The sequence below is a fragment of the Strix aluco genome, chromosome 5 (genome assembly GCF_031877795.1).
Source record: "Strix aluco isolate bStrAlu1 chromosome 5, bStrAlu1.hap1, whole genome shotgun sequence".
In the NCBI taxonomy this organism is placed as follows: Eukaryota; Metazoa; Chordata; class Aves; order Strigiformes; family Strigidae; genus Strix; species Strix aluco.
In genome coordinates, this window is record NC_133935.1 from 390456 (window position 1) to 402695 (window position 12240).

Below are 12240 nucleotides of genomic sequence, written 5' to 3' on the forward strand. Positions count from 1 at the left end.
GAGACAAGATCCATGTTCTTAAAGCAAAATTATCAACCAAATTCATTTGTGCAAGGTAAACAGCTGTCCATTCAAAATGAGGATGAAACTAGTTGTTTTTGTTTGACCAAAGCCAAGTTTGTTTCCCAAAGCTCTCATCGAAATTAAATATAGTAAGAGTTTGAAGCACTTAGGATGGCCTCTTGTTTATACTTGCTAGCAGACAAATAACTTCTTAAAAATACCTTTTTTTTTTTTTTAAATGTTTGGTAAGTAAGTTTGCCATTCTGCTAGCCAGCATGACGGCAGACTCGGTCCAGCCTTGGAGCCCCTCCCCGCCCCAGTGTGAGATCCTGATAAACCCGTGGAAGTGCTGCGGAGGGCGCCCGAGGGGCCAGTGCTTGCTGCGGGAGGAGAGGCCGAGGGGCCGGGGCTCGGCCAGCCCAGAGAAGAGGTTACTAGGGGGATGCCACAGCAGCCTGCCAGCACCTCCAAGGGGGCGACCGAAACGACAGTCGGGCTCCATCCCAGCACAGCACAGCGACACACACTGGTCAGAAATCGCAACAGGGCAGGTTCTAACCACAAATAAAAAGGGGAAGATTATAATGGTTACAACAGTTTGAACAGAGAGGTTATGAAATCGGTCTTTGAACAATTTCTAGACCAGCTCAAAGGCCTGAGCAACCTGGTCTGAATGCAGAGCTGGCTGTGCTTTAAACTGGACTAGAGACCTCCCTCGGCCCCTCCCGCGGGGGGTCCGAGTGCCTGCACCAGGCTGGACTCCCCGCATCAGGAACCAGAACTTTACGTAGATGAAGAGATGCCGTATTGGGGGGGAGACAAGAGAAAGCGTGCCGCTCGCCATCACAAACACTGCTACATTCATCACTGCCAGTCAACAAGAAAATGCTCACAAAAGGCAGGAAAGATTCAGATGTAAAAAAACAGATTAGCTGCTCACCCAAGCTATACCAGGCTTGACTATGGCACAGAAAGCAGCATCCCAGTAGATCCTGCACAGCCATTGAGGACACAGTCGCGTCCTCTGTCAGTAACGTTTTGTCTTGCCAGGAGCCCCCGGGCCCTGCAGCTCCCCCCTCTGCTGCCAACAGCAGGGGCCCAGGGGCCTCTTCACGGCTCTTTTAGACAAGATTTTGTCACCTTCAGTTGCAGTGGAATGCACAGACTATCTGCCTCACAAGACTATTTTCACATACACTGAAATAGTAAGAGGTACATTCTGTGTATTTAAGAGATTAACAGATTTTATTGTTTTCTAAAATATTTTACAATACAGAGACCCAAACCAGTAATTCCTGACAATTTTAGCAACCATCTTGTGGATGAACAGTTATGTTGGAAAGTTTTCCTTGACAGAAACATACATAACATCCACTTTCTAAGTTTGTACATTTTAATTCATTGAAAATGATGACTAAATATATCTATAAGCTCAAAAAGCAAACGATTAAGTCCAAGACTATCAACGGTGTTTTATAATTACCTCAAAATAGCTTTGTTAGCTTCATTACAGTGTAGCTTCCTAACATAGCATATCTACTCACCTGAAACTTAGGGGTTTTTTTAAACACGAATCTGCTGTAATTTTACAACCCAGTTTTAATAAATGTCACAAATGCATACTGTTTGACATGATTACAGATGACCGAGTTGTATCTGCAAACAAATGTAGATTTTACAGTGTTCTGCTACTATAATCCATGTAAGGTCTAAAGGTAGTTTATGTTCTGACCTACAAATTTATCCACAATACTGATTTTTGAGTATGTTAGTGTATATACTGTACTTCTGAAAGTCTAATCACAGAATACTTTGTCTATGGTACAGTAATGAATATGGCAGGAAAGCAGATTTAAATATACCTATAATTTAAACTCTTAAAACAGTCTAAATCTTATTGACATCAAAAGGCTTGATAACTAATAGCCATGCTCTTTATACTTTGGAATATCAAATTATATGTACATATACACAACATAGATAGGCTCTTAATAAAAAGCACTTAGTCTATTTTACAGTCTTCTCTGTTCAAAAAATTAGTCTTCACAGATTTAACATTTCAAATCACCCAAAAATCATTAGCAGTTTAAAGGAGATTTCCCCCCCCCCCCCCCCCCGCAAACACATGCTGGAAATAGCTACTACTCTGGGGTTTATGCATAATTTATCTTTCTTTTGAGTGTCATTTAAGATCTAGATGGAAATTAGTTTAAGTGTCAAACCATGTAGACAACATTCATAATAGAATCCCAACCCATGACACCTGCAGGTATCTCTGCTACAAATAACCTTCTGTAACAGATATTTATTAAATACAATATTTGTTTTACAACTTCAAGCCATGCTGACAACACAGACAGATTACTACAACATGGAAAGAGTTTTCATTCAGTCAACTGGTGACTAAATCTATGTCATAATTTAAGTATTAATTGATAAATCCAAGCATACAAAAAGGTGCTTAACTACATAGCATTTAAATAAAAAAATACTGCATCTTTCAGACATCGCTAAGAACAAATAGAAAATTAACTATCTTTAAAATTCAAGTTGCAAGTTACTGAAGGTCACTTAAAATAACTGATTAAACAAAAGTGAGCGTAAGCCACATACCTAGGGTAGGATGAGGCACAAGCATAGAAAATGCAAAAATGTTTAGGAGTCACAATAATAGACCACGTGGGAAGAAAAAGCTTAAAAAGTTTTTTCCTATCATACTATTTTTTCCACCTAACCCCTTTCCTTTGCATTGTGCACAAGTTGTGAAAACAATGACAAATTATTAGTTCTAACTTTTGTCTTTAAATCACCATGATTTCAGTGTCAAGCTCTCGCCTTTTCATTAAAATATATACAGTCTATACATCATTCAGCTCCCTCTCGCTTTAAATATATACTGTACAAGCCTACAGAGCTTTTGTAACACTTCTGTATTAGCTTTGTCCTTCGTCACTGGATTGGTTCTACGTAGTTTGCTGGGTATAAACCGACTTGTCCGTTGTCCAGACGTCCTTTGCACCAACCCTGCTCATCTTCATTCTCCATTTTAGTTAACTCATCCCCTGAAAAAAGAAGGAACACTGTTAACAAACTGTATCCTTTTAGGTAACACCAGGAAGATAAAAAGACAGTTACCTACACCACCACTTTTCTTCCCCCACCCACCCCAGGCCCCAGCAGAAACTCTCCCTTCTTTGCTCTTCATGCTTTTGATACGAAGAATACCACTTACAGATTTACATATGGGATGAAAGGGCCTAATTTCAAGAAAATAGGAAGCAGCAAGCTACTTCAAAACTAAAATATTACACTGATTGCATTTCAAAAAGGTCATAGCATTTTAAAAGCACAATAAAGAATGCAAACTTTTGAAGATAAACACAGTGTTATTTCACTGTAAGATCACAGCCTCCCTTAGATCCACAGGGAGTGAACAGTCAAAGCCAGTTGTGGATAGTACCACTAACTCCCAACAAGCAGAATAATCCTACATTTATGACCCTCAGCGAAATGTCAGTGCAAGTGCAGTAAGTGTTTTGTTAGGCCTCCTGTCAGTATATACTCTTCTAAGGGTTTGTGGAAGATAAGAGGGAAAACGCTACAGAAAATTAAGACATGACAGTAAAATTCTCTTGAATTAGACTTGCAGCTTTTCAGTACACCACTGCTAGGCTGTGATGCAGAAAGATTGGAAGAAATCTCCCACCTCACACTTTGTTACACATCTCTCTCCTCATCTTCTTAAGAAATGTAAGGGCTGGGATTTAACTTCCCCTTTCACTGCTCTAGCTGTACGTTGTTGGAAGCTGATGTACAGTTGTAGCTCCAGAGAAAGTAACTCCGAATTTGCTCCCTAACTTACAGAGCAAAAGCTGCCACCGATTATTCATTCAGACACTGATGAACTGTAACACAAGCTCACTTTGACTCTCGTGCACACCTAATCTTCTACACCCACAGGAAATACTTTGGCATTAGAGAGTCCACAGACTCTGAGATGCTGCAAATGAACGTCCACCTCAGCCAGGCAAGGAAAGGACTCACCAAGTAACAATTACTTCCTCATGTGCAACTTATGTGTCACATTATTTCCCTAGATAAAACTGATTTGTGCTTCATCTCAGCAATAGGAAATACATGCTGAAGATATTAACCACTTAATAGGGTCCCAAATGGTTATAAACAGACAGGCTTGGTATCATTCAGGAGAACGTGCACTAGCCTAGGGACTACAAATGCTCTGGCAGCAATGGACAAGCTTTGTATTAAATCTTCACAAGATATCCACCTTCTACAGCTCCTCTGTTAGATAAGAACAGTTAAAGCCTCATCTCCTCTCGTTTGTGAGTTTACCAGATAGCAAATAAAAGAACACTATGAACAAATGTTTGGCACTGCAGACTGTACTTGGCTTACTGAGACATCTTACAATTTTTTCCACCATTTTTAGCATTGTGGAATGTGAGGGTGTAAAATCCCAAGCCTTCCTGCCACTTCTATGAAGTGTATTTTAATAAAGAGTGAAAACAACGACTATTAAAGCCACACTGCATTAACTGTAAGCCCCAAAGCAGAGGCACTTGTATGAACAGCTAGGACCTGGAAACTCAGTGATCTTGGAGATCTACGAAAATATTACCACTTCAGTGTCATCTGCACAACAGTTAAACAAAAGCAGTCTAACAGCTGGGATAAGGCAGCATATGTAACAACACGTTTTGACAACATCTCGCGGTCTCCATGTACTGCAGCTGTTTATTCCCAGCCCCAGCAGAGAAGCAGTGGGGTGAGATATACGTATGGTAGATGGTTACATCCCATCCTGTTACACGATCATAAAACCTCTCATAAGATAGGAATAAGCAGAGTTATTCTTCCTCTTTGGAAGCCTCCCACAGTTGTTTGCCAAGAAAAAAAAACCACAGCAGATGTATAAAGTATTCCACTAATAAAAAGGAATTTAAAGTATCTAAGTACACTTAATGGACACTGAAGAGCATTTATTCTACAGCATGTACCTAGGAGTGATCACAAAGCTTTGTAGGCAAATTCCTTGAATAGCCAAGGAAATCCCACCTGAGAATATCTGTGTCCATTTAAACTGATCCCTAAATGTGTTAATCCTCTGCTAACAGCTGCTAGGTGTAGTCTACATGGGAGCAAGTACATTTAAATCGGTCCTGCATGACCTGGTGGATTTTCTTCCTTAGTCTTTTTTATGTTCAGTGTAAACTTAGTCACATTAATACTTCTGCCTAAAAACTAACGAAGTTTGACTGCAGCCATTCTATAATTCAGCTTCTGTAAGGGGATCCATAGTCTAACAGGTCAACCCTTTCCTGTGCTTGACACAACCGTGTCATTTGGTGTTACAACACACTCTCATGCTCTTCCTTCAAAGGTATTAAGCTATTTTTAAGCTAAGCCTACATACATCTCAGTTCATACTTCCTGTAGTTTATTTCTACAGACCTCCCACTGAGAACCCCTTGGTTCAAACAGCGGAATGCAGGTCCCAGGGGTGGTGCTCTAGCACAGAACACCTAACTCTGTATTTAACCCTTACACCTGTGTGTATCAACATTGCGTAATCTTGCCACTGAAAGGCTGGTTATGTAAACCCTTGGAATGCCATCCTTGCTTCACAGGCACTACACAGATGTATTTCAAGAGGATTAGCAGCCATCCCCTGCCGGGACAAAAGGAGCCGTTAGAGTCCACAGAATGAGGAGTAACTGTGGTCCCTGCGCATTCCAGAGAAAGCGCCAGATGCTTTGTTCCTGCCGTCCCCTGCCAGGGCACAGTCCGGCAAAGGGAATGGACAAACTAACCCGCTCCTCTCCGGAAGGCTACAATACTTGTCCACAAAGAAGAAGAGTCAGATGTTTTCATAGTTTCACTACTAGGAAAGGAGGGAGGCAAGCGACAGGCAGGAGCAGCACCACCACCTGAGCCGTGGGGCTTTTCCGTTTAAACCGCACAGACTGCCCTAGGCCAGGCCTGGGGCACGCTGTGGTGAGTACCACCTCCCTCCATAACCTACCCCACGGCCCTGGTTACCAGGGTAACCTTCAGCCCTAACACCCATCTAAGACCCACGGCAGAGGGTGTAGGAGCAGCACACTTACAAACCCCAGCTGAAAGGAGAACCAAAGCCTTCTCAAGCTTCCAATACTTGAATCCTGTTCTTCCTCCACAGCTCAGTCGCTCGTTACAGGAGAAGGGAACCAGTGGCAAGCAAACGGGAGGAGATGAGATCAGCAGCACTGCCTGCCTCATTTTCACAAACTGAGGTGCCCTTTGCTTTTGCTAAACTGCTCTGAAATTGTTGGTTAGTCAGCTTTTCCACGTGCAATTCTGAGTGAGCCAGTAGAAAACTGGCTGAAATTAGAGCTCTGAAAGCCCGGGCAGGGTGTAGAATTCCCCTTCCATCACTAGAGGGTGCTGCCTGCGGGCTGGCCAGATGATGGAAGCCTTGCCCGGCCACTTCGGGGGCTGGGCAGGATGCCCGGGCACGCGGCCGCTCCGCACACACCGGCCGGTGGAACCAGCCCAGACAAACCGGAGGCAGCAGCACCCACGGCCTGCGGCCATCGTACCCTTCCACCAGCCTCCTGTGCCTGCAAACGCACTGTGGCACAGACATCTCCTGCCTTGCCTCTGTTCTGGTTCTCAACTCCTGTTGTAGTGAGGGAAAATGTAAAAGAAGGAAAAAGCTGCTCAAGGAAAATACAACATCCTGAGAAGGGAGGTGTACAGTCAGTGTACCGCAATATAATGTAAGATGAAAAACCAGGTAAAGACAGTCACTGTGTTCAACATACACTGAAGGGGGATGGAAAGAGGGAGAAGGAAGTTACCTGTCCATGAGTAAGCTTTCAACCTTTAAAAGTTAGCACTGTAGGAAATTGGAGGCCAAAAAAGGGATGCTTCCAGTTTAAACAGAAAAAGTATCAGTCAATTAGATATTGTTTTAAGATTAGCTGCTGTAGTCTCTTCCTTACCAACTCTATAGGGTTGGCATTTCTAGACGGCTAAAAGCAGCAACCGCTGCTGTCACCAAGAAGAGGAGGAGGTGGTATTATCAATTCCGCAGCTCTCTAACACAAGATGGTGAGGAAGGAATATCCCAAACAGCCGTATCCCAACAGCTTAGAAACCAGTGCTTCCTAACAGGGGATACTGGGAAGCACTATCAGGAGGGGTGGGGGTTCCATGGGATACTGTAAGTGGAGTTGTACATGCAGAGAGAACAAAAGCTGAAGAGAAAGACTCCTCCCCCCCTTTCTCCTTTTGATAAATATTTTAGGTGAATGCTGTAAACTTACCAGCTTTAAAGCTGAGCTCATCTTGCTCTTGGCCCTCATAGTCATAGAGTGCACGTACTCTCACCTCCATGGCAGGAGAGGTATCTTCATCGAACGGATTGGTGTCTCCATTGGCATCAGTAGAAGAGAAGGGATTGTTGGACTCTTCATCAGACCAATCTGTAGGGTAGCTTTGGTTTTTTTCATAGCTGCTAACACTGAAAACAATTTTTAAATTATTTTCTGCTCTTAAAATAGGAGACTATAAATACCACTAAGATATCAGTTGCCCCAATTGAACTTCACTCTAAGGCCCAACTTTGAAACTTTATTTCTGGTATCTTCTCACCTATCTATAGCTGACAATGCCTCATTCAAAAAAAAAAAAAAAGCAAGCATTCTTGCAATACATTTGAAAAGTTAGAAAAAGGCAAGAGAAAAAAAGATAAAAAGACAACCTCCCCAAACTCCAAAAACTTCTCCATCAAGTAATCTATATAATCCATGGGACTCCTTACTCTAGAAAGGTGAAAGGTGTGCAGGTAGTAGATGAGAGGAATTATCTGGTTTAGGATAAGACATTTAAATTGCTTTGCAGAACCTTCCTCCCAAATCCCTATGCACCTCTACAATAGCTTTCAACACTTTTTGTATGTTGCAATCCCCTAATAAAGAAACTTCATTATACTGCAACTTGATCATTTAAAGAAAAGTTCACTGTTGAGCATGCACATGCCATGTAAGAGTGTTATGACATCCCTGTGTGCATACTGAAGCAACAGGCAGCTGTTGGAGAAGGTCCTAAATAAAAAGAAAGCAATCGTAAAAGCAGATTTATTCAGCGAGAACACACAGAGCACTAAAGCTCCAGAACCCGTTTCACTAGAAAAACCCACCAGTTTTAACACTTTATAGGACTGGTAAAGGAAGGAAAACAGCAACAGCAGTTCTGTTAGCAACTGCCAATAACCCCAGGAGTTTCAAACCAACGATCAAGGCAACAGATATGGCCTCTGTTAGGAAAGACAAGTCAGGTTACAGAGTTGCTTGTACAACCGCTCAGAAGGGCTTCATGCACTGACCGGCGTAGTGTTACAGAAACCAAAACCAGAGAGCCCTGGATAGAGAAAGTGCAAGTGTGAAAACAATTAGAAAACAACATTTCACCAACTTTTTGATCTTATTGTCCTCCTTTTCACTGACAGTACTCCCAGTATCTTCTTCATCTTCAAAGGGATTGTAACTTGATTGTACTGACTGCACTGTGTTACTCTGGACACTAAGACCGCTAATTTGGAAAAGAAAGAGCATTATGGTGACCCTATCTGTTTAAGAGTAAAACACTGTCATTGGTGTCCCACAAAGTTTCTTAGCAGACCCCTTCTCCAGCAAAAAAACCCCCAAAACAAGCAAACAAAAACCCAAACATCTAGTGTAGCATAAGACCCAAGAAAGTTCGGAAAGTCTCACATTCCTCCAGAATTAGACTATCCTCTGTGGACCACAATTTCTTTTTCTTACTGCCTGCAATAAAAGGCAGTGCGATTTTTCTAGCCAGTTTCATTCCTTTCTAAAGCAGCTGATGTCAACAGTTTTGTATTAATCACATCCAGAATTCTGAAGTGACTAAGCGTTTTGCAATTTAAGATTTCAAAGCATAATTGTGATTTCTAAAGATGGGAAGATAGCAACAGACTAACTACCACATTAGCTACAGAAAGTTCAGTTTCTCATGGAGTTTGGTTTCTTTTAATTCCCAATGGAAAGAGAACTATAAAATGGAGAATAATTCCCAAAATATTGTGAGCTGCAGAAACATCACAAAAAATGCTCACAGATAATTAACATTTGGTCGGACAGTGACTTTCTGGTCCTGTAGAGCTTAGCGTACTTGAAAGTAACAATCCTTTCCAATTAGTCTTTTTAGACATAGAAAAAAATACCTGCTATGTTTGTTAGGCTGTGAAACTTGATCTCCCGTCTGATTAATCCCAGTCAGAGTCACTCCATCGGAAGCCTTCTTCTTTTCTCTTCTGCTGAGCGTGCGATTCAGATCTGCAGACCACTCCTGTCAATGAATGCAGAATGTGACTGAGAAATTTAATTGAACAGTTATCACATTTAATTTTCAAATTGTGTCATGGAACACACGTTTATACATAAAACAGTACAAATAATTATTAAAAAGATAAGATACTCTGCTTCAGTTATAGCTCTCATCTAGTTCCCCGCCTAGCAATGCAGAGAGCTATCTGTGCTCCCTGCAAAATCCCAGGGTTACCTGGACTTCCCTGATTAGTATTCTAAACACCCTGAAATGACTTCAAATACCAGACAGCTGGTAGACAACTGGAGAAATCAAAGGAATTGACCAGTGCGACTCTAAAAATTGTATTAAGAGGGCTCACTGTTTCAAATAATGCCAAGACATCCGGATTTAAGAGGTAAACCTTTCATTTAATTTACAAAGGTATTATAGTCTAAGACAGGGCTTACTTCAAGAAGTGCTCCAAGAATGACCTACAAAGCAGCTCGTTTTTAAACTCATTGTATAACATTGCTCCTGTCCCTAAGATTGGAGCCCTTCAGGTACTTCGCTCTAGATTTAGTGGAATTTATTGTCCTTAAAAGCCACCCATAAGAGTTAAGGCTCAAATCCACACAACTGTTGACAAGACTGGTGATGCCGTTCGTAATCCTCTCCTTGATGTTTGGAGCCATTCAGATGTTTCAGAAGGCAGATGGAAAGGCACGATGAGACCTCACGGCAATTTCAACCTATCAAGTCAAATTAAGCTGCATACTGGTACAGAGCAGGAACCAGAGAACTAACTGGATGCAAGCAAATATCCGATGCTGAAACATGTTTCATCTCAGAAGCCGTACAGATAAAAGAAGTCAGGAGATAAATGCTATCTTTTGTATAGCAAACCAAGATAAGTATTTTTAACAGGAACTGAAGATTTTGTGAGTTCCTGTTACTACTGGTTCATACAGGTAGCACAGCCAAAGTGATTTCTAGCCAACTTTTCACAGATACCTCATTATTTTAACTTTGTACAAATACATACTGGATTTCTGAGTTACCATAGTTTAAAGACCACTGACCTAAGCATATTTGCAGTTCATAATGTAATTTCATATTCATTTGATCATGACTTTTTTTACTTACATCATCCTTGTAGCATGTAAATGAGAAAAAAAAATATTAGAAAAATAGTAACAACAGTATTTAATCTGTTAATTGTAATGCTTATAAAAGATGATGGTAATTTCCCCACACAGAAGTAGCTGTAGTTCAGCATTTCAGGTAAAGAAATTCTGCAGTACTGTTAGGAGTTTTCTTCCTCAAACTTTCTAATCTAAAGTTACTCAGAATTTCAAGAACAAGTTCTATTTTCCATTATGGTTAATAAGGGAACAGTGAACACTCCAGAGTTGATGCTTCCACTCCATTAATTTAATGCCTAGAAATTTTTTAAACTAAACCCATGATTCTGGTCAAACCCATCCCAGCTGCAGCTATTTGATACTCTGATAGTATGATCTGCACGGATACATTTTGGTACTTGTTTCTTGTAGGCCAAGCTAGCAGAATACTCCTTAAACTCATTTCTTTTGAAGATGTTATTCAGCAATACAATTACCAACTGTTTAAAAGTGGAACTTTTTTTAATATAACAGTACTGAAAAAACTAGTCAAGAGTTATAAATACCAATTTTCAGGACCAATTGGAAGTATTTACTTCAACGTTTTGCTGCCTACACTATAATTACATGCTAACAGCAAGGAGATTCAAATTGAAGTCTGACACCAAAGGGGAGAAGTAAAACGTATAGGATAACACATACAGGTGTCAGAAGTGTTTCAACTAAACCGTGGCTTACTAATGACTTCAGTAATGACTCTAGCTTTAAAAAAAAAAAAAATCACTATAGAGTTTTCTGGTTTACTCCTTTTTCCTTTGAATAGGTGCTTGATACAATCACCTCCAAATGTTGGGGGAATGAGGAGAGCCCAATGGAAATCAAGAAAAGAAAACTACTATGACTTGTAAAAACAAACAAACAAAAAAATCACTGCTAGAAGCCTGAATTTAAGAGTTATACCAGAAAGGAATACGACAAGAAGCAAAGAGGAAAAACCAGACGAAACAAGTCTGGGTTTTAAGTACTCTGCCTTACCTCAAACTGAGGCCAATTCATTGACATCCCGGGACCTTGATTAGCTCTGAACCACCGCAGGTCTTCAACAGCATCTGCTGTTTTGATATTCTGTTCCAGTTCACGGTAGATATTTTTGTAACTGCAAAACAAATTTGTCTTCAAATTTAGTATAACATTTTGAAACACGGCAAATCCCCTAGTCAGATTTTTTAAAAAATTACTTCAAAGTTCACAATAGTGTTGAAAAAACCTTACAGCAAGACAGACTTTTTAAGGCTGACAGACCTATTAGCTGCCTGTAAAAGCAAGAGCAGTCCAACAAGTAAGCTTGCTGAAAATTCACAAAAACATAAAATCCTTATTTGCCAGATTTTAGAATTATGTCTCGTGTAAGGTAACTTAATTGGCTGTCACTAAGTGTAAGATTCACGTAGGATTGTATTTAAATTACTGAACACCAGTCTGGAAGTTTCTTGAATTTAAAAGCATGTGTACAAGACAATAGAAACTGTTTGTGATAAATCTGTAACATTCTGTGAAAACTCCTGTCTTAATCCAATGAGAATTATAAGTCATAAAAATAGAAGTCTCAAACCTGAAGTAGTATTAAATGGATTAAACCTTTTCCTATGCAGGTATAATATCTGCTAACTGCTTTTGTTGTTGTAGGTACTCTGTGATTTTACTAAATGGTACTATTTATACAAAATATTAAATACTATAAAAAAACCTCACTATTATTATCTCTTAGTCTGATTGTTTT

At 40.4% G+C, this 12240-nt stretch overlaps 1 protein-coding gene across 3 annotated transcripts in view; it reads right to left on the reverse strand.

Annotated features, from left to right (window-relative positions):
- Window positions 1-1229: 1229 nt before the first annotated feature.
- PACSIN2 (protein kinase C and casein kinase substrate in neurons 2) overlaps window positions 1230-12240 on the reverse strand; it is a 62440-nt gene continuing 51429 nt past the window's right edge. For 2 of the 3 annotated variants that reach the window (XM_074825557.1, XM_074825558.1), the window contains 5 exons: window positions 11496-11616; window positions 9254-9378; window positions 8482-8598; window positions 7332-7528; window positions 1230-3065 (listed from right to left, as the gene is read on the reverse strand). In XM_074825557.1, the coding sequence (XP_074681658.1) occupies window positions 2953-3065; window positions 7332-7528; window positions 8482-8598; window positions 9254-9378; window positions 11496-11616 (673 nt within the window). In that variant the 3' untranslated portion in view covers window positions 1230-2952. The remainder of the gene's footprint in view (window positions 3066-7331; window positions 7529-8481; window positions 8599-9253; window positions 9379-11495; window positions 11617-12240) is intronic. The other variant, XM_074825559.1, reaches the window with a different exon arrangement.